We start from the raw sequence: 23,692 nt of genomic DNA on the forward strand, positions 1-23,692 counted from the left end.
TAAAGGGGTCTGAATACTTTCCGTACCCACTGTAACTATTTATTTCATGTCTGCTGTATTCAAATTTGATTACTGCCTTGTCTTTGCATCCGTTTAGATTGCAGAAAGTTTATCAGAAAATGTGACATAACATCACTTAATAAATAAAGTGAACAATAGTGCTTTTCACAACAGCTTTGGGAAAAGCTGTGAAATGGCGCATAGTAAATCTTGACGATCCATTGTGCTATGGTATTGTAAGTAGGTAGTGACTATACTTACTATTTGAGAAGTGCACCTGTTTTTCCCCCTGGGCTTTGTTTCTGTCTCTATCCAAAGTGGGTGTTACTAATCAGTAGAGTGTGAAAATCCAAAAATTTACTCAGAATTCAATTTAGGTAGGGAAGCTAAGTAAGAGGGCTCATTACATAAACACAATTGTTAAGGTAACAAGCATTGAAGATACATTCTACCACTACTAATACTGTAATGCAACTTCTCTTTTCTCTGTTGCATCATGTGCGCATATGTTCATGTAAGTACTACGTCAAGAAAGGAAGACGAATTCCTCAATCTGAAGAAACAAAAAGAAAACTAAAAGAAATAAACAGAGAAGTTAGGTGCCAAAAAATCGAGCCCACAAGCCATCATAAATAAAGCATGGAAGCATTACAAAAACGCAAGAGTGAGGGAAAAATAATGAGAAAAACAGCAAGGAGAGACTGAGAGGCTGGGTGGCATCATTTATCTGAAACAGACTACTGATGTCATTTACCCTGCATCAATATTTCACAGCCTAGATAGTGGGATGGGGGACTAGATGAGGTGGGGAAACGTGCACAGATGACAGAGACACTAAAGGAAAAGTGGTAAAGATGGACAAAGAGTGTGAAGTAGAGCTGCAGCAATTAAACTGGATCCAGAAATAAAGAATGAAAGAATTGAGAATAGAGCTGAAGGAACAGACAAAGTAATAACTTGACTTCTCTTTCTCTATAGAAGTGAAACAAACATTTTAAGAGAAAAAAACTGAAACATTTGTTTGCCTGTTTTCCTGCTCAGTCTCATATTGTGCCGGCAGACTGAGGGCAGCACTGTAATCGTCATTACTCTCTGCCACATGTTCTTATACAGTGTTGAATGTTAATAACTCCTGATGACAGGGGAGGCAGGCCCACAGGCTTCATGTACTGTACATGAACATACACCACGTGCTACAGGGGTTCATTACTAATTAGCTCACTGGAAGGCAATAATGACTAACATACTTCTAGACCCACTTAACACATCCAAAATTAACTGCGTTCTCAGCACTTACTATATGATATGCTCCTAATGGGTACACTTAACAAGCCACTGGACTTTATTAAATTACAACCAGCAGTGGTAGAACAGACCATTTGAAGCTTGACTTGTGTACAGCAGTCCCCATTAATATTCATTATTAGTGCACTATTAAAATCTATAGGGAGTGGATAACCTTAAATACTGTCACTGAAATACTTAATAGATTAAAAAAAAAATAATGTTAACCCTCTGGGTTCTAAGGTGTTTTGGGGACCTGGACAAGTTTTGACATGCCCTGACATGACATGACAAGACACTTTTTGTTAAGAAAGGGCATATGCAGGGAAGTGTGTCTGATCATGAATAATCAGGTGATTTACCTGAGAAGACAAAGACCCGCATAATGAGCCTTTCAGTCAGGAATGTGGCTAAGAGGGAATTAGTGCAAACCAATGCAGATCCAAATGTTCGTCATCTGAGTCGTGTTTTTCCTCTGAGGAAAGTAAACTATTCATCGCTGTCTGGAACATACGAAGTTTAATGTTTTATGCCATTTCTCGGGGGCGTGCACATAATTACCTGGCTCACCTCAGATTATTTCCATATGAACAGTGCGCTCAGTGAGGAGGGATCACATTAGCTATAATGAGGTGAGACGGGAAAACGTAACGCTCCTTATGTTCAGACAGATTAAATAAAAAGTGATGATTTGTTTTCAACTTGAATTGTTTAATTTAAAAGAAAACATTTCAAGCTTTCTAGCCATATATTTCTTATTTTTATGAGGCAAGTATTTGCTGAGATATTCTGTGAAGAGAGATGACAGAGAGAGAGAAGACAGAGAGCGCACACCATCTGCTTTCTTTATTTAACAAAAGCACAGCGTTTTGTTGTTATTATGAGGGTATACAATTAAAACTAGGCATCACACAACAACTCCAGAGGTTTACAATCACCAGATCTGAGCTCAGTGGAACGAACAATAGAGAAAAACGATTCATTGCTGGCCTGCTAATAGCAGCTGCCGCTGTTGGTTATCTTTTCAATATAGGAGCCTCTGCAGTAAATTCAGTCAACATAGGCGCTATCGAAAGACACATAGCCGAGTTACAAGAGGAAATCCCTCTTATCCAAGACCAAATGCAAAACCAGTGCAAAGACTTAGCAGCTTTAGATGAACCAGTATGGGGCACCGTCCTGGTACTTAACACTCAAACTGAGAACCTCTGTAAGACCACTGCTGCACAAGAAGAGCAAAAATCGGTCCTTCAAATAGACCAAGCCTATAATTTGCTACCGTCTCTACTAATGTCTGATATGTTGCAAGATATCAGGTCCTCAGTAGACAGTCTGGCTACGGGCAGGATCCCACTCTATCTTGTTCCTCTTGGCTTAGTGCAAAACCTTTTAACCACAGCCACTAAAGAGGTAATCACACCACTCCGGGCCTACTTTGCCTACATGCTAAGCTTCGCGGTTGCAATCTATGTTGACCCTGAAGCTAGGGAGTTGGCTTTTCCTCATCAACCATGGCAGCTAGCTTTGGCACAACGAAACACACATTAAGGTACACACCCCTCCTGTGGTGGCTTTCCATGACAGTGACCCCGAGCTTTATTTGGCTCAAAACCTGCGCATGTGCACATGCACCCATAATATCTGTCGGAATTGGGTGTTTTTTCCCATGTCTAATCTTAACAGGCCCAACAGTTCCTCCCTAGTGTACACTACTCTACTTGAAGAACATACTAAAAAAATACAAAAAAACCATGGACTTCCTGCCATTCAGATCAGCACATTTTTTGGAATAGATATAATCCTGCCTACCTTTCAGTGTTGCTGTTTCTTTTGCCCATTCTATGGATGAACAGATCACGGATCTAGACCTGTTACTCTGAGTGGGGGGACTGTAGCAAAAGAGAATCACCAAGCTTGATTTGCCCCCTCAAGCATTCCAAGAGGTGGAGTCAACATTCCAGAATACATCCCCTTACCATGAACATCAATGGACTGAGCAATGTCCAAGAAAACTGTCTTAAAACAAACATTCAAACAAGGACTATCTTATCAGTGAACTTTAGCTAACCCTAAATAGGACACTGTACTCAAGCTATAACCAATGAGCCAGCAACCACAGAGAGGAAATACATGGATGGGTCCTCTGACCAATGAACCTCAACAGACCTCAGAGCTAAGCCAGACATCTGCCATAATTCATTAATGGTTTTTTAACAAGATTCAACTTAAAGGACTGATGGAGCCACAACGACCCCTACTGGAGAAACTACCTCTAGGTAAACCAGTTAGATATATTATTTGTCTGTATTAATCAATGTATTTCAATATATTTCATATCAGACCATATTAATTATGAGTGTTTTCACCATTCAAGGCATATGTAGGTAAATAATCAACTGTGTCACCAGTTTGTTTGTGACTGTCATTGAATCAGTATTATGATGAAACCTCTGCAATGAATATTGCTTAATTCTAAATAACTATTGTTAACTTAGTCGTGTAATACGAAAGTGTCAGAGAAAATAGTCAAAGTGGCAATGAAGTAATCACGCCATTTAATAAGATCCTCCACAATTTTAAACAAAGGATTAAATTTTCCCTCTCTTCCGCCTTCCCTCAGTCAGTTTTATGGCTTTGAATTCCCCCGGCGAAACTGCATCAAAGTAGGCTATACTCGCCTCCCTCTGTTCTCTGAATCAGCTGGTGTCTCATTTACTGCCGCACGCAATAATTTTCCAAATTATCCTCGCTTAATAATTATAGTTGCTAGTTTATCTTACCAGAGCTGATGACAACTACAATGCCATTTTGCTGACTAACAATCAAAATCACTTCGAGGTAGAGATTAGTTCATTTGTTATTCATGTTATTATTTATTTTATTTTATTTAAAATTAAAGATGTTAAAGACTCTTCAGGGTTAACATCTTCAGCTCTTACCTCTGAAACACCTCACTCAACAAGTGTACTTCTCAGTGTACATCAACGTTTCCATAAGCTTCTTATCATTACTCATTACCTCCACGGTAAACTGCTCAGCAATCTGCAACAATTCTTCTTTTGTGCATCTCTACAATAATATTTCTTATGGAAATGTAAAGAAATCTTTGAATACTGAGGACATTTTTGCTAAATAAAGGATAGACTAATGCAAACAAAACAACACATGAGACTGCCACTATAAACTACAATGTTGAAACTACAAATCTCAAAAGTCTCTTTGCCATGGATCGTCGCGTTCGTGTTGCAAACAACAGCCCAATTACAGGATAGATAAAACTTTACCACACCTTCGTGAAATAGTGTGTTAGATATACTGTGTTAGATGAGTTCCAAAATTTACACCTACTACAAATCGGTAATTGATGAATAGGATTTATAACGTTCACTGCAGCCTCAATACTTTCTGAAATAAGAGACTAAATGAGAATAAAATGAGAACATTACATATGCTTAATTACTGTGATTCCAATTCAATAAGATACTGTAAGATGACGCTGGTGTTTTTGGAGCAAATTTTTACTTGACATACTATGAAATGGTGGTTTTGGCTGGATCAACAGCTGAAACAACCCCTGTTTTTGTTACAAGTTGTACAGGTCCACCAGTCTTCTGTGAATAGAGCTTTATTTACTGTCAGGAACCCCCTAACAGGACTCTTGGATTACCCTCTGCTGCGCTTATCATCTAACAAGTTAAATGAAAGATGTTTTGCATAATTCACAAGCTGTGATGACACAGTGATGAGAGGTTTCCTTCCTTTCAAATCTCACTTGAATGAAAACAGTGGTGTAGCTTTTATGATTTTTCAAACTTCAAACTTTTCTAACAACCAGAGTGCAACCCTCCTGTGTTCTTGCAGACATTGCCTCCAAAACAGACAGACCATGTAATAAGTACTTCTGCTGTAAATGTGTGAAACTAGTAGATTTTGTTTTGATTAATGTTTTTCATTTCTACAGTTGAAGAAATGTGTTTCGTCATTCACCTCAAACTGAAGTTCCTTCAGTCTATTACAGTGCCTGTTCTTTTGCTGCCACACAACTCTACACAAGTAATGTGGTATGAAATATATGCCCGAGGCTTCACATTTTACACCATTGAATGAAAAAAAAACAAAAAAAAAAAACACTACCAGCATTCCTCCTCTGTTACCAATTTTGTATTTTTGTTCCTCAAGGCAAGTCTTATGTCTGCTATGTAATTATGCAGCATGGACTCTTAAGGAATGAAAGTACCAGATTTTGGGACTATTTATTGATGACATGTCATAGGATGTGGTGCTGATGTTGAACGTCCTTTGAGAATCATTGAGCGAATGTGACGAGAACAGTACATGATTTGAGACCACAATGTTGTCAGTGTGTTCCATTACTTATCAATAACATTGAAACTTCAGTGTAATTCATCAGCTGTATGCCACACATAGGCCCTAAAGCGATAGATGAAGAATGATCTGACACCAGTCTGTGCTTGAGACTTCAATAATTGTCACAGACATGAAACAAATAGAGGCCTTTAATGGCCGCCAGTCTATATCGCTAATAGTACTGATAGCGTTACAGTGACACAACATTGACTAAGAATCTGAAGGAAGAACAGAGTGTATTATATATACATATAATATAATGTATTTTATTTATATTCAAGTGGTGCTGACCCAACAACTTAGCTTTGAAAGATAATTCATTGAGGGTTCCTCATCCCTGGTATGGTCAAAAGAATCAGCAGAAACCTGATTTGATGTTTGTTAATATGTGTTCAAACTGAATGGAAGCTGCAATGTATTAGTCTACAAAACAACTTAATCTATTTGTCAGAGTGCCCACCTACTTGGCCAAAATAGACATTATCAGTAAATTCCCCCAAGTTGGATGGGAATGGTCACAGTTAGACACAAACTGGCTGCAGGCAGTGCAACTTGGAGCAATAATGCATCAGCACGAGTTTGAAATGTCAACGTGACAGAAACATTTCCTCTTATCCTAAGGCTGTAAATCTTCATTTTACAAAATACAGAAAAAATAAGTTTGAGTTAAAAAAATTGTATTTGATGTTTTAACTCTCATACAATGCATGCTGGGAAGTCTGCCTTTTTGCCTAGTGTTTCTTTGCAAACTTGAGTCAATGCATGTGTAAGTTATTATATAGTGTGAAAGCAAACATTAAAGATTAAGTTAAACTGAAGTTAATTAAAACTTACTAAATCTTTTTGTTAGTGCACTTTCATGTCAAAAGATTAGTTTATTTCCTAAATCCATGTTTGGTGTTTGTATGTATGGTGCAATGGTCACAATATCCAAACATTTTTTCTGTTGCTTCTCTAAGATATAGACGATTAAGGCAGTGAATCAATGGAAATGTGTGGTGACATTTACCATGTGTGGCTTTAACAAGCAATGCAAAAGTTTCAAGTTGAAAGTGTATATTCTATTTGTCTTCAGCTCTCAAAACAAATGTTCAGAAGAAATGTAGATAAAATGCTCACACCAGAGAAATTCTTTATGCTTGGAGGTGGTTTCTAGTGAATGGAAAGACACATGAAGAGTAAAAAATGATACCATAATAATTATTATATAAATGAATGTAAGAAAGATTAGATTATGATTGAATCATCAATGCTGATAAATACATGTATTTTTTTATTTGATTTTATAGCGCTAAAGTGTTTGATTTTTGGAAATTGGTGTTGTCTGATCATTTGTCATGCAATGTAGGATGATCTTTGTGGTTTTGTGGAATCATTTTTCTCAATTCATAATCAGGCACTTGTTTTATTGATTGACATGCATCACTGCTGGAGTGTGTGGTATCACAGGTAATTAGACAGCAGGCTACATCCCAGTTCGTCATGATATTTTTCGATGCCTCCCTGGACTTCTCATGAATCATCATTTCATCTGAGCTGCTGCAGGAGTGTTGTTCAAATACCTGCCTGATCCTATTGAAGAGATATGAGGCTTCTATACTGATATTAAACACTGCATGCAAATGTACCCCCCCCCCCTTTCCTGCACCACAGTGTTTTCAATCAGTTACAACAATGCAATGGAACTTTAGATTATGACAGGAACAGGGTGGGACCTGCTCAGTTCCTGCTCTGTTAGGCGGACACTGATTGGATGCCTTGGGAGACAGTCGATGATGGACAGCATGCTCTGTTGAACAGCCTTGTCATAGTCCACAACTCAACCACATTTTAATTGTAAGATGACAGCAGGTGGGACAGAATCTCACTGAAAAAATGCTCCATAGGTATCGAGTTTTAAATATAATAAAGTGAAATAAGTCATTGAAAAAAGTTCTGCTATGGCATTAAAACAGACTTGTGAAATTTGGAAACAAAAGCTGTTAAAAATAGAAACACAAAGATTTAAATAGAGCAAACAGTGAAGCGCTGTCAGTCTAGTGTTAATAAATTAGACAACATATGAAAATAGAATTCATCTGAAAACCTCATTGTAAACGTCACTACTGTTAAAGTGTAATCTCAGACTTTTAAGTAAGCAGTGATCATTTTTTTTAGCCAATTATGAAAGAATATGATGCATCATTGGCATTTGCACTAAACAATAGTTATATAGCAGTGACCAAGTGTTTAAGTTCTATTGACCACTGAACCAAGCTGAACTGGAAGCACAGCCAAAAAAATGAGCAACTGAGAGTGAAAGGTTAGTGAGCGAGGTTAGAGGTTGGACAAGGACAAGGGTATTCAACACTTTGAGGCACAATGGCACGGATGGGCTTTGGCTGAGCCTGACCCAGATCACAGGCCATTGGCATTTGGGATTAGCCTTGAAATGGAATGACAATCGGTGATGATCGACTGATTTGCTGATGAACCTGTTGCCGGGCAGATTCCAGGCATTTTGATAGCCCCGATTGGTGACTCTTACCACAACAGATATCCGCACTCGTTTGGTTGGCCTCCTGAGCTCAGGAGATGGTGGGCTCTCCATGTTGTTGTTTTTCTTCCAGGTGACCAGAAACAAGCACACAGTGTTAAAGACCTCAGTGTCAGTTTGATCTAGCATAAACTTCCAGCCAATGTTGTGACCAAGCCTCCCTGCTGTTTTTGGGAAAAAATAAACTGAATTTTTTTGTTTTGTGAAACAAGCCATTAGCAGGGTGGTGCAGGAATAGAGTCGAGGCATTCAAGTCTTGCATGGTGCAAGTCTGAGACAAAGTGAAAGGTTTTATACTGACCGAGACACTGTGAGAGTGAGTTCTGAAGATGTGTCTGTTTGTGTGGGAGGTACTGTACTGTGGAGCGTGAAGGACTGTATGTGAGAGATAGCATAGGACTGTGTGGGTGTACAGAATGTGTGAACAGCAGGATGTGAGCCACTGTGTGTGTAACGGTGGTGCATTCATGGATGGATGTGACTTTCTTACCTCCAGGCCTTCTGTGTCTCGACTGGCACAGAAAAGGTTCTTTAAAGCAATGCCTGAATTATCATGTGGACCTGAAAAGAGAGACAGAAATTCAAACAGAGAAACTGTCAGAAGTCACGTCTCGCCACATATTAGATACATCTGTTATGTGCCTTCTGTTTGCAGACTAATGTTACACATCCCATCTAAAGAAACATTAGATCAGCAGCCGCATCATCTGCGAAACGTCTGTCTGAGCTGGGCCCTGATGAATCTAGAGAAGACCAAACTTTTGATTTTCCAGAGTAATAAAAATTGTTCTTTGCTGGGTTCCACTGACCTTGAAAGAACACAACTAAACACACATTCAGGACTACAGATGGATATGTATAAGCAATTTTATCTTGGCTGTAAATGTTGTCAGAGACAATCTTTCCAAAAGATTGTGTCATGATTCCCTTTTGGGACTTCCTGCCGGGGATCTTTATTTTGTATTGAATTCCTGTTTTCCCTGTACTGGTTCCCACTCAGCCTTTTGTCTCCCGCCATATATATACCTTCTCTTGTCTTTTGCGTTTGTGGGAGCATTACCAGATGCAAGTGGTGACTATTATTTTGTGTTTTTGCCTGAGCCCTGGTGATCCCAGGAAAATAAAGATTTTGTGTTGTCCTGCATTTGGGTTCTTCGCCTCTCCTTCACACCGCACCTCATAACAGAATGCTCCCACCAAAGACGGACCCAGCGGACATGACCAAAGAGGATGGGCTGATTTCCAGTCTCCTGGCTCTCCTGAGTGACATCATCCAGAATGCCCAGAAGTACAGCGAGTACAGTATTGCACTGGCTTGACACAGCGGTTCTCTCACCCTCCCGGTTACGTGACCAAGCAGAGGGCAGACCAGACGCCAAGCCCTTCATCTCAGTCTATGGCCAGCCATTCCCGAGTTTCCGGCCAGTCCTTCACCTGAGCTTCCAGCTAGTCCTTTGTCTCAGTCTCTGGCTAGCTTCTCACCTGAGTCTCCAGCAAGCCCTTCGCCTCAGCTTCTGGCCAGCCCTTCACCTCAGTCTCAGGAAAGCCCCTCGTCTCAGCCTCCAGCCAGCCTCTCACCTTAGTCTTTGACTGGCCTCTTGCCCAAGACACCAGCTTTTCTGTTGGGCCATGCTCTTTCCAGGTGGCCCCAGATCTCAACTCTCCTGAGGTGCCGCCCTTCTCACAAGCTGAATCCCAGCTTTCCTGAGGCGTCGCCCTCTGGAGCCAACTTGGATTCTGGTTCGCCATCCTCCAGAGTGGCCCCAGATCCCCACTCGCCTAAGGGGCTGTCCTCCAGAACAGCCCCAAGTCCCAACTCGCCTGAGAGGCCGTCCTCCTGAGCGGCCCCAGAACTTTATGTGCCTGAGGGGCTGACCTCCACAGCAACCCTAGACTCTCAACTGCTTGAGGTGTTGCCCTTTCGATCCATCCCACTTCCCGGGGCACTATAGGGGCAGACCTCCAGACTTTGAGCCCTGGTGATCCCGTGAAAATAAAGATTTTGTGTTGTCCTGCATTTGGGTCCTTCGCCTCTCCTTCACACCGCACCTCATAACAGATTGCACACTTACTGAATATTTTTATCATGGCACTAATGCTTACTCTTGCATGATCATGCCCCAAGAGCAAATCTTTATATTCAAATATGTGTAAGAAAAAAGATATGGATAGTCATGGCTTTAAGGGTCTTGATTTAAGACAGTTATCAGTGTCCTAAAATAGTTTTTCAACATCTAAGAGACAGAGAGAGAAAGAGAGACAAAGACAGAAAGTGAGAGAGAGACTAAGAGGTGCTATTAGTGTTCTGTGAGTTTAGTGAAAGAGAGGCCATTAGAAAGACTTTTTCCGGATCTATTAAATCTCCTTCTCTTTCTCTTTGATACTGCCTCGTCTGTCTTCTGTTTGGAAACTTGTATGTGTGTATAATTCAGGGTGTCTTTCTTACTGGTAGGGATCTCGGTGGGTCGCTCCACCACAGAGGTTCTCTTCAGAGCAGGTTTGAGGGGCTTTTGAGGAACTGGACGGGTAGGAGTCAAGGATGATTCTTCAGTAGAGATCTGAATGAACACATGCACACACAAAGATAAGAAACAGCACTCAAAACTCCAAAACCCCACTGCAGGTTAAGAGTTGACCCCAGTTTCTCCTTTTGCAGGCTCATTAGACAAATATATGGACTTCGGCAAAGAGATGAGATGTAGAAGAATCAAAGGTGGGAAAGAGCTGAAACTAAAAGAAAAAGCATGCAAAAAAGTAAAGTTGGCCTTGATGCAAAGTTATATGATCTGTGTGTATTTCAACACTGGTATTTCCATGGCCTAAAAAAATATTTTGACTTGGTTATGTTCATGACTTTCCACAGAGGGAGAGCATTCTGGTTTTTACAGATCAAATGTTTGTGTGAAACTAGTAAGAAATATATTCAGCTGTAGTTCTGTGAAGTTGCCCATTTGAAAATGCATTAATATTCCTGATACACTTGGGTGATTCCATCTTTAAATTTAATATTAGGGATCCAAATGGACACACTTTCCCTGATGTTTTCACTGTTTTAGTTAATACATTTTCAGTCTTTTGCAAAGTAATACACCAGTCAAAGGACACCAGTCAATGTATTTTTTAAAAAGCTCTAAAACAAAAGGCAATTAATCCAGCTCAAAATATATGCTGTTTTAAAAGTTTTTCTAGAACCACAATATAAAGAAAAAGATGAGAGAAATTAAAATGTTATTAGGTTTGTTATAAAAGATAATACATCTCATATAATATCACATATCATATCATATCATGGTGCTGAAATACATACAGGAACTGAACAACATGTGCTGATGAACGCAGCACTATAAGGAATAAAGAAAGTGGGAGGAAGGGGAGTAAGAAATAGAAATGAACAAAAAAGCCTCACACACTCACCTGCACACACAAACACACCATGCATGCCTGAGAGTGTTACACTCACTCACCACAAAGTGATAATAGGGAAATGAAGACAAAATTAAAAAAGAGATAAATCGACATTCAGATCACCAATTTAGACATCTACATGTACCATTTTGTTCCTTTGAAATACTCGGGCTCATCAACCTTTCACACACACAAACATACAGCATATTTCTGAATGAGTTTCTTCTTTTAAACCACCCAGTCACTAAATATTACCTGTGAGACATATCTTTATACGTAACAGTTAAATGAGTGAAGCATTTCTCTACAAGTCTAGTTTTTAAATATGCCGATTGACTTATTAATGTATCAAGAATAAATAAAATTCATAAGTTACAATTTTGATAACTGAAAAAATATGGAAATGATTTTTTAAGCACAAATGCTGAGTATTCTGCAGTACAAGCTCTCAACTTCATGCTATTTTTGTCTAGTGATAACTCAATCTCCTCTGAGACAGAATAATTCATTGATTAATTGATATAATTTGCATATTAATACATTTAAAACATCTATTACAGGATATGGTCCTAATTTTCTGTCCAGCTGGATTCATGTCTAACATCATCTGTTCAGTTTCCTGGTCACAACAGCACTTGGTAACCACTGTGTGACTGACCTGGAACCGGACCTCATGACTGGCCCGTTGGTTGCCATCCTCATTGTCAGTGTTTGACAATACCAACAGGCGTTTCTTCTCTGCAGCAGCTCGTTCCCTAATGTACTCTAACCGTCTGGGGCGGCCGAGCTGCTGGGAGAGGAGTGACTGTAGCTGGGCGCGCTCGATGGAGCCCAAAAGAATCATGGATTCTGCAAGAGAAAACACAGAAAGAGGGAAAGTTCATAAGAAATAAAAGGAGGTATGTGGGAGAAGGACTGGAGAAGATGATAATGATTGTAGAAGGAGCAAGAAAAAAAAACAGCGGAAGACAAGGAGCACGGGAGAAAAAACAGTAAAACTTGTTTTGGGGGGAACAGTAAGCATGCTGCACATGTTGCAGCACTGCAGAGAGTTTAGCTGGGTTACATAACTGGAGCCCCACATGCCCTGGATGCGTATTTGCACATGTGCGTATGTATGAGTGTGGCAATTTGCTTGCTTTAAGTAATTGCCTTTGTGAGAGTACATGCTGATTATGTATTTGGTTAAATGCCACAGCTAATTGATCCTGCACGGCTGCATAATTGAGACAGCATCAGAATACCAAATTTGCACTTGTGCGAGGTGGCAAGTGCAGCCCAATCAGCAAGCTGTGGCCAGGCAAGTTTGTCAATCAGTCAGTCAATCACTTTAATGAGCATGCCACCAAGGTCACTGGAATTTGTTTTTGGTACAGACTGGAAGGGATTTTCAGTCCCACAACATCAGCAACATCGAACAGACACATCAATATACCATCAGACATAGATTACCACATGCTGTATTCACACACAGTACTACAGTAAAAATTATTTTTGCCTTCTCATTGTTTTCACACAGTTTGTTGGGTACTTAGGTCAATGCGCTGTTTTTTTTTCCTCGTTAAAACTAGAATTTCTGCTTCACTAAGTAACGAGTTTGTTTATTTTATGTCTAAATGTGTGACAAATAAGGAATACCTCTCCCTCTGTAAGCGCTGGTGTTGGTGTCTTACCAGCTGACTCCACCAGTGCCAGAGTCTTAAGGTTGCCGGTCAGCAGGACGTTGTGCAGGTCTCTGTAGCAGCAGTTGAGTGTGATGTACCTGACGTCCCTCACCATGATGTCCTCCACACGAATATTATACTTCCTGAGATAAATAAAAAATCAGAGAAGAAATATATGATGAAGAGGAGGAGGATGAGAGGACTTTATTAAGTGGTTACAGAGATCAGGGACAGGTGATAAAAAAGGTAAAAAGAAGAAGAAAGATGTATCAATAGAGGAAGCATAACATTTCCTTGAACAGTCTAAACACGTACTCTGTTGTTTTTTTCAAATTGACATAAATTTAATGCTTTGAAAATATAGTTTTTAATGAACTGTCACTGGCACTACAGTAAAATGTCTCAAAAAGGTTTCTTTGCATAGATCTACAGTATTATCACTGTCCTTCAACCCTCTGACCACACATTCAGATGACTGGTCAAACATCCTACACTGTTGACACCGCACCAGGAGATTAGCGGCTGTAACAGCATGGCAATGTGTTCGATGAGGGGAAGAGGGTGACACTGCGAGCAGATCTTGGCTCAGCAGAGCAGTACGCCCCAGTACACCTGTCATAAACACAGAGCTTTCTCTTCCTGCCTGAGCTTGCCAAAATGTGACAGCAGCCGCTCAATAGTTTCCGCTGCCAGGTTATTGTGCCAGGAAACAGACTCCGGCCCAGCCTTCACTTCTTGTTGTGGTGACAACTCAATACATTGACCTGTCTGAATATACAAAGTTAATTTGATAATAATTCTTGCACAGCTCCACTGCAGTGTAACAGAACACAGTATTGGTCTAAGCTATCTATTAGGAAAAAGATGTGCACAGCATCAGGAAGCCGCACCAAAAGAAATCAATGTCAGAACAAACCCTACAGAAAAGTTCACCATATGTCTTTAAGTGTTGCTGTAAGAAACCATAAGAGAATGCCACTGACCTCCAAAAACTAAAGGCACATAACCCATAACTGTTGAAATGGCGTGGGCATATGGGGTTTCCAAAGCTATTCCCACCATTTGACAAGGACCTGATTTGAAATATTCAGTACCCTTTATCTTCCACTTCTATATGAAAAGCACATGCTATCTCCTGTATTGGCACATGATTTAGGTTGTAAGGCTCGAACTTGTCCAGTGTTTATTCCTAGGGATGCTTACCTGGGTATCTATCCATGAAGACTGTGTTGAGTTTATTTGTCCAAGTTTTGTAATACATCCTGCCAACCAAATTCAGTGGAGGCAAATAGAATCTTGTTTGCGGCTTTCACTGCATTTAAATATGTCATTGCTGGGACTAGCTTTCATTATTCACTGGAGCCACGCATGGCATAAGAAATGGACCCCTATACTGAATATTTCAGATTTAACTTTTCAGTGCTGGGATCAAAATAAACAAAATTCCATTTACTTCGACTGAAAGAGAGGAGTAAGAAATCTTCATGGCTATATATTAGCAGATAAATATTTTGGTTTAATTTCTGATGCCAAATACTCAATATGGCTGTAATACAGCTCTCCAAGATCACCTGTCATTTAAACAAGGCCAAAGCCTTTTTTATTGAATATTTTGCTGCTCAGTATTGAACTTTTTCAGCTGCTTTGCAGTCTGTTGAGTCATTGTGATTGTCATTGTTCATACCAATGTTCCTTGTTCTTTCTCCTCTTTATTCTATAAAAAAGTCAAAGTGGAAAATATATCACTTCCTGGGCATCTGAAAATAAAACTTTAAATCACTACTGTTTTCTATCAGTCAGCAATAGAAAGTAAAACAAATATACTGTATATAGTTTGGTACTAGTCATAAAAGGTTCAATTTTCCTGATGCATTTGCAGCATCTTAATAATGTAATGCATCCCTCTGAACTGGCCACAACTCCCGCCAAGATTAATTTCCCTCAGGAAATCAAAGGTAGCTGAAGCAATCTGATTGGTTTCCTCTTAAATGAACCTTCCTTCCCTGCAAAGACTGGGCAATACAGCTCACCAGGCATCTTCTTTTAAGCCTGGGCTTACAAATTTGAGCCAAGATAAACAGGCATATAGGGGCATAAATCTGGGCTTATATATCATCCATATTGTCCAGATTAGAGTGGAGAGGCTTGAGGCGTTGATATGTCTGTGTGAGGGAGGATAAGGACAAAGGGGGGAGGTGTTAAAGCCAATAAAAGGATGCTTGTAATGATTGAGAGAAAATATGGTCGTTTCCTGTGGCTTTGCTTCCTGTCAGAACAACAGAGACAACACTCGACTGTAGACAAGTCAAGAATTTGCCATTATGGTGGTCATAAAATGCTTGGAAACAGAGTTATAGAGAAACAAATGACCCAAACACACACATTCATAAAGCAGGGTTACATAATTGTTCCCACACTTTTTTTTTAAATGCCACTCGAAAGCTGAGGACAGATCCATCAAGAGAGAAAAAAAGGGAATAAAAAAGCAGAGAAGAGCTGCAATAGGTTTCATATGTGTTATTGGATATGATTAGAGAAAAGGACAGCAGCAGTGTGTACTGGAAGAAGACAGTGTGTGATCTGCTCATATCTGCAAAGGCTATGCAAAAATAACAGACCAGAAATCCATTTCTCTCCCTATTCATGTGGGGGTGTGAGCAAATGTACAAGCCATCATGTGTTTGTATGACACGGCAGGCATTACGCAAGTGTTCCTGTATGTTAGTGTGTGTCTGGGTGGTTGTGTGGGTGTGGGATGGATAATTTCCAGTTTGAGTGAAAAACACATTCAGCTTGGAGGTGGCCGCAGTACCTACAGCGTCTCATCCCCACTCCCTGCCCGCCAGCCCTCTACCTTTTGGCCGCCTCCTCCTTTGCTCTCATATGCTGCAGTAATAACTATACACACATATACACACACACAATGACATGTAAAGGTTTTGTGATGGGGAGTAGTGGAGAGAGAGAGAGAGAGAGAGAGAGAGAGAGAGAGAGAGAGAGAGAGAGAGATGGGGGCAAAAAGAGACAAAAAAGTGAATGAAGGATGTAGGGAAGTAGGAGCCTTCTGCACAGCCAACAAAGTTCATAATGTGTGTTACAGATGATTTAGATTTTTGTGGAGTGTTTGTGTGTGTGTGAACAGACTGTTTACACACTGACACACACACAAACGGATAGAGAACATTCTTGACAATTTCCTAATCATCATCATGCCTCATTTTGTAACATGTATCATTATGTCAAGATAATTTGATATTTGTCATGATTTTATTTTCACTTGCACACATTTAAACTCATGCACACACAACTTTTCTGACATCTTCACAATCATCTTTATGCTCAAGCAACTTTTAACATTTGGAAAAACATGTGTTTATCATTAAACATAAATGACACAGGATTCCCCATATGTTCCTGACAGATCCAAATTCAATTTATTTGAATGTCTCGAAGCTTAAATCATTAACATTTTATAGAGTTTATCAAACCTGCAGAAATAAAACACAGGAAAGCGAAAGGATAATTCTGTGGAAACACAGCAAAGTTGCTAAGACAAGCTCTGGTTACAGAGCTTACCGGCAGTTTAGGCAAATGAGACCTAAATGTTGAAAACAGTGACACAGGCTAATTGTTAAAAAAAATGTTCCAGGTGAATACTTAAGTCAACTTATGTCTGACTGCTGGTGTTTCATGTGTTCTCTGTTTAATCTAGATCCAAGCTGTAACCAGATTCATCCTTTAGAGTAGAGACTTTCACATGCTGCTAGAGATGCTATAAGGCTTTGGGAGTTTGTGCGGCCAGTATTGTGCATGTGTTCACAAAAATACACACATACCCAGACAGACAAGACAGGAGAGGGGGGTGCGCTGAGGTTATAAGGTCACAGTAGATAATAAGGAGAGACAAAGGAGAAGAGAGCAGCAGAGAGAAGAGTGAGAGAGGAATAGATAACGAAGAGATGGATAGTCTGGGTCAACTGAGGTGCTGATATAGAAAGTGAATGACTCAAGTAGCCGACAAAGGCAAAACTCTTCAGGTGTTGACCACAGAAAATGGTGAACAGATGGAGGATTAAATCCTCCCACTTTGTGAATGATGCAGTCGAACTATTATCTGCCCCTAATGATTTGCCATCATCCATAACAATAATCACTTCCAAATGATTAAATGAAAAGTACTTCTGTGTGGTTCCACAGAGCTCAGAGGACACCAAACAGCTGGTAAACCTATTCAGTATTGTGTGGTTGGTATAAATTATTAATGGCTGTGATGGCAATTAAAAGCCATGTAACACTGAACCACTGAGCCAGGCACCTCCACCCAGTTCATCTTTCTGAAAAGTAAATTCCACTCTGCAATTCCACATGTACCTGAAGGGAAGAAGATGTGCTACTTGAGCTTCAAACACCTAAATTAAAAGCAGCATTTAAAACCATTAAGACTCACTGTGGACCTGGCTCTCAATATTAATGCATAAGATTAGGACTGAAAACACACATACACTATCTAAGCTATTGTGCAACTAATGATACTTCAGATTAAACCTCTGTAAAACAAACTAACTTTCAATGACAGTCAATCAAAACAAATGAAGCTTCCATTTTACATTAGACCACCTTACACACGTCATGCATGAACATGCTAATAGTTACACATGTGCCCCATGGAAAGAATATTTCATGTTGAAATGGTAACATAATCGTCATAATTTTAGGTAAATAGTCAACATATTTTGGTTTGCTGTTTACCACTGCATGTACTTGCTGCTGAACAATTTAATACAATAATGTGGTGACTATGGTATGCTGCGTTTCACTACGATAATCTACTGTATACGTACTCGTGGTGTCCCCAGCCCAGCTCAGGGAGGTAGGGCAGCTTCTTGATCCTGATGATTGAGTCATAAAGGGAGGGCTGCAGAGACTGGGCCACCGCATTGGCCAGGATCACTGCTATCATCACTGGCAGGATGTGTGAGATCTGGCCAGTCAGCTCAAACACAATGACAGCAGTGGAAACCGTATGGGTGACTGCTCCTGACAAGGCCGCTGCACCTTTGGGTGGGACAGAGGACAGTGGGTTGAGCAAAAGACAGTGTAGAAAAACAATTGTTCAGATCAGTGCTTTCCAGGTGGGGTCGCAGGCACTCTACAGTGGCCATTGAGGGGGTTTCAAGGACATCATCTATCAAAATGATGGAGGTGAATATTAAGATTTAAAGTGGTATAAATAATATTTTTTATTAAGCACATGATAAGAGAGTACCATTGATCAATATGAACATCTCAACATCCTGAGTGGCTGCTGAGATTTCACAAAGCAGAAATAGTCTCAGGAATGGAGGATAGTGCTAAGAGTGACTACATTTTGTTCTCAAGTAAAAAAAAAACAAAACCTGATGGATAATTATATATATATATATATATATATTTATTTATTTATTTTTATTTTTTTACTTGAAAGGCTGCTATTGGTGAGCCACTCTTGTTCTAGTGTCAGCTATTGATTATTTGTATGTAGCTTCTGTTTGACCAGCATCCCAAAACAATAGCAACAAGAAGAGAAGAAGGCACAAACTGTGGGAGAGGTTATATCCAGTCTGCAAAGGGTAATACACAAATTTTATGTGACTGCCAACAAGAATCATTTGTACATAGCATTAGCTTAATAACAATAATAACTGGAATATGCCAGTAAGAATCGGTATGTGCCTGTGAGAAGTGGTATCTGACAGAGGAATCTGAGTGACCTACCATTTACAGAATAAGTACTATAAACTATTAAGACAGCAGTAGTATCCCAAACCAACAGTGACATATAACTCATATGTCACTACAACAGCTGCATACTTTCCCACTTTTTCATCCTGGGAGTTCTGTAAATTTCTGCTCTTCTTGATCACTGCTGTAGTGAAAATATAATAAAATAATACATATATCTGTCCCCAAAGTGCTGCTGTAATATGTGCCATACATTGCACTGTGGGTCACTGACAGATATAGGTCCAACATGAGTTAAAACCTTTGAGTTGCTAAAATGTATAAAAACATGATTAAAAACATGCTTAAAATAACTGCAGCATCCTTAATCATTTGTTGCATTTCAAATCAACACTGTTTCCACATGGTATACTGTCCATGTGGGTACAGCTGTGACATTATAGCAAAAATCACACTTCAACTTTGGAAATCCATTTACTCATACAAACTATTTATCCTGTTGGCAATTTTCCTTGTCCAGACCCAACACTCTCTCCTTCATATACTCTCAGGTCGACAAACCAAATTAACATACTTTTCCACACAATCATCACTCACATGCCCACAAGGCACAAATTGACTCATTTAGCTAATTCAATACAAAAGGGAACCTCAGTATTTCCGAATCAATAAAATGTTGTGAAAAGAGCAGCCTCATCACAGTAGACAGAGCAGCATGGCGTGAAGTGTGCCTTCACTGCTCAGCAGAGAAAATGGATGAGATCCATCCAAAGAATGAGATGGGAAAACAGTAAAGAATGAAAGCTTTAAAATAATTTGTAAAGGGAGAGCAGAGCAGAGAGAAACAGATGGTGGGTGAGAGTTTACAAAGGCAGGTTTCATTGCTCTTTCATGTAACTTAATTAAGCCTGTGTATGTCTGCTAGCCTCCTCAGATAAACGCTACTGCTCCCTCCGCCCATGCTAACATTTAGTCCTTAAAGCGAGCCTCGCTGAGAGATGAAAAAGGCTCATCAGAGTGTCAGGCCTGTAAAGGGCTGAGTCATCAGCTATAGTGCACCACAACAACATCAGCAGCCCAGGAAAACAGCTGCTGCCAACCCACAACAGTGGCATAATCAACACAACTGTCAACATGCAGAACAGAGGAGGGAAACAAAACACTGCATCTCATTGGATATGCAACTTCATGGAGGATGGAAATAACATAGTTATGAAAGAACAACTGGTCTTTGAAATAGTAATCTGAAATCTGACATATAAACTAATATTAGCTCATTGCAAATGATTACTTGGATATGTAAGTAAGAAGAATATGGAAATAACTGCAACTTCAGCTTTATTGCCCAAGTGTAAAATGACAAAAGGTGGAATGGATAACACTAATGGAGGATGCATTTCATTTAGGTGAGCGACTCTCTAGCATTGTGTATGTTTTACACACATAGCTTATGCAGAGACTGAATGAAGCCATTGTTATTAGTTCCACCTCTGATCTGATTTTCCTGCTTTGACAAGTCAGTGTCTGTTGTAAAAAGGATCTGTTAAATACAGAGAATGACAAGTTAAAGAAAATACCATTTTCTTTGCCTCCCATTATAATTAAAATATTTCCTTAATTTTTTTTATATTGTAACATCTCTTTATCTGTCCTTCTCCTGTCATTTTGCCCATTCATTTCACGTAATATTTTTCCACTTGGCTTGAGTAGGCTGTGCCTAAAAACTGACAAAAAAAACCTGGTTTAAGCTCCTCCTATAAAAGTATGACTTACAGTGAGTGTAGTAGTCAAAATTCATAGCTTTTATTGTTAAACTAAAAAAAAAACTACTGTCAAATCAGTCATGATGTCTCACTGTTATGTCTTGTCATATTATGTGATCACATGTTATGTGATCTAAAAATTACAAAGTGAAAAGGGTTAAAGTATTAGATAGGTGTCTTTAACATACCCACGACAGCATAGCCTCCTGGCACTATGGGGTAGATGGTGCCATCTGTGTGAATGCCATCTGGGAACCAGGCTGCCATGCTTTCTCCCACCAGACGACCAAACGCTGCCCCTAAAACACACACATACACAGAAACAAATATTTATAGTGAGCTTAATTAATGACACAACTGTTTTAATATGACAACTGTGTCATGTCAAGAAAAAAGACATAGGCCCTAAAAGTAGGTCCTAAAAATGCTTTCAGTTCCTAAAAATTCCTTCTAACCACTCAAAAAATATGGCTGGTAACTTAAAATATGCCGTTGCTAAAAAAAATACTTCTAGTCCCTAAAAATATAATTTCAGTTCCCTTTCGTGTTATTGATTACATAATTGTAGTCAAATGTGACATGATATTTTGTAGGTGTGCATATATTTTATAATAAAGATTCAGCAAATCACTTCTCAGTTATTGCTAACCTGAGCTAGCTCGGCAGAGAAAACAATTATTATTAAAGAAATTCAAAGTGGTAATGTGACTAAGCTTTTTGGCAGACCGAGTCTAATTAAATGAATCTGTTAATATGTTGATAAAGTACATTTATTAACTTTCTAGCTAAAGTTTGACAGTTTTTTTCATTTTTTAATGAACAGGCATGAGAATGGGATCGATCTTCCTAATAAAGCTCTGCAAGAAAATGAATTAATGCATTTCCAAATCTCAACTTTTCCTTTCATTTTTTTCTTTTAATTAACTATAATACTGTTGACTTCTTCTGTTCTAAGTTCTCTGTCACAGATGCATCTACTCACCCTGGTCTAATACACAAAAAAACAAAAAACAAACAAAAACAAACAAAAACACACACACACACACACAAACACACACACACACACACACACAGCTATTTTTCTTCTTACCAATGACAAATACTGGCATGAATGCACCGCAGGGCACTGGCATGGTTGTGGCCAAGGCAGACATCCAGAACTGAGAGAGGAGAAGAAAGAGATAAAGAAAGACAAGACATAAAAACAAAGAACAGGGTGGCATTTCAATTAGCTTCAGAGTACCATCCTGTGTGCCCCTAGATGATAGCCAAGTTGAATCGTCTGCTAGCAGCGAGCAGGCAGCCATGTGAGGCTTATTGCTGAGGTTAGATTGAGCTGTCACTTTCACTTTTCATTTGACAAAGACCCTGAAATGAACCCTGGGTAATGAGCAGTCTCCGCCGATTGGTTGACAATGTGCCGGGCAGACGGAAGAGACTGCTAATTAGGACAGACAAACAAAAAGGGAAATGTCACAACCGACAATGTGTGAGCATTATTGTCAGGCGTATGTCTGTGTAGTGTGTGCATCTAGGTTAAAGTGTTCAACAGACGAGACTATGATTGTTTCAGGAAAGTAAATAAGCTTGCACATAAGGCAGTCTTAAATTCTAATAATCAAAAACAAACACCTATATATACACGTGAGTCTATATGTCTCATTGAAATTCAAGTGAAGCTCTGCAGAGCCAATGCCACATTAAGCAGTTCTAGCAACTATATGGCAAATCATTATACCCTGGGCACTGGAGGTGAACATTGATTATACCAGTTTTTAATACATAATCAGTCTTACTGGTGTAAAGCTTTAACACACACAGTTCTGTTAATTTTACCTAGAACAATGAAATGTTTTTATTGCTTTTTTGTTTTTTTCGTAAAATGTGGTCATTTCAGTATTCATACTGACAGCAAATCTGTACCCTAGGATAACTGGGTTGCTATATTTCACTCACTTTTTTATTGTGGATTGACTGAAACACAAATATAAGAACAACAAATATAACATCTCTGGTTTAAGTCATTTTCATTTTCTGATCAGTGAAACTCCAAGTGCTCATATAATGTTATCATGATTACCAAAAGATGTGGCATAAACAAACACAGATGGATTTAAGAGTAATTTTGCTTTTGAGTTGCTGAGACAATCACAATATTATAAAATCATAGACAACCTTGCACTTATTTAAAACATGAAGAAAAAAACAGGAGTGCAATGATTCCCTGGAAAGTTTTGAGCTCCACCAGCCTGCAACCAGCTGAAGCCAATTTGTAGACTAATCAGCTGACAAACAATAGGTAAAAAAAAGTTTGAATAATTTTTAAGCACCAGTCTCATTTTGAGAAACATTCTCTGGTTCCAACTTCTCAGTGGAGAAGCAATGATATGTTGTTTTTTTGTTTTCCATGGTTGTAAATGGAAATGTAAATAATCTCTTGTTTAATTGAAAATAAAAATTATTCTTAGTTGCAGCCCTAAAAGACACAAGGGCCCTGGTGCATTATTGACAGCTAGCTGCAGCTAACGTCTGTCAACACTCTGGCTGTTTGGTGAATAAATATCAACTGTAAAAAACATCCAGAGGTCGAATTTGTGGAACTAACATGAGGGAGCTGCATGTTCAGTTGGAGTTTAATGGTTTTACTTGACATTTGTTGTACAGTAGATGTTTTCTTTCAAACCCTATCTGGGCCAGCACTACTAAAGCATGCACACACACACAAGGACCATGGTATTTATTCAGCTGTGGGACATTCAGTGTTTGCACGCATAAAATAATAAGTATGAATTAGAGAATTGTACAGGGTGTTACACAAATCTCATCAATGTAATAACCTTATAGTTTCAAATAGACTTTTTAATTACACTCATTGCTCCATCTCTTTTCCACTCCCTCTGCTCTGTCTATAGTTAGCTGTAATTAAGGCTTGCTGCCATGGTGAAGTAATG

At 39.2% G+C, this 23,692-nt stretch overlaps 1 protein-coding gene across 3 annotated transcripts in view; it reads right to left on the reverse strand.

Moving 5' to 3' along the window:
- The window catches only part of LOC113136720 (chloride channel protein 2-like), a 137,774-nt gene that overhangs the window by 16,242 nt on the left and 97,840 nt on the right, over nt 1-23,692 (reverse strand). For 2 of the 3 annotated variants that reach the window (XM_026317770.1, XM_026317756.1), the window contains 8 exons: nt 21,832-21,901; nt 20,930-21,040; nt 18,099-18,312; nt 13,267-13,400; nt 12,252-12,442; nt 10,635-10,746; nt 8,679-8,749; nt 8,180-8,254 (listed from right to left, as the gene is read on the reverse strand). In XM_026317770.1, the coding sequence (XP_026173555.1) occupies nt 8,180-8,254; nt 8,679-8,749; nt 10,635-10,746; nt 12,252-12,442; nt 13,267-13,400; nt 18,099-18,312; nt 20,930-21,040; nt 21,832-21,901 (978 nt within the window). The remainder of the gene's footprint in view (nt 1-8,179; nt 8,255-8,678; nt 8,750-10,634; nt 10,747-12,251; nt 12,443-13,266; nt 13,401-18,098; nt 18,313-20,929; nt 21,041-21,831; nt 21,902-23,692) is intronic. The other variant, XM_026317765.1, reaches the window with a different exon arrangement.

The sequence above is a fragment of the Mastacembelus armatus genome, chromosome 13, assembly GCF_900324485.2.
Source record: "Mastacembelus armatus chromosome 13, fMasArm1.2, whole genome shotgun sequence".
Taxonomy (NCBI): domain Eukaryota; kingdom Metazoa; phylum Chordata; class Actinopteri; order Synbranchiformes; family Mastacembelidae; genus Mastacembelus; species Mastacembelus armatus.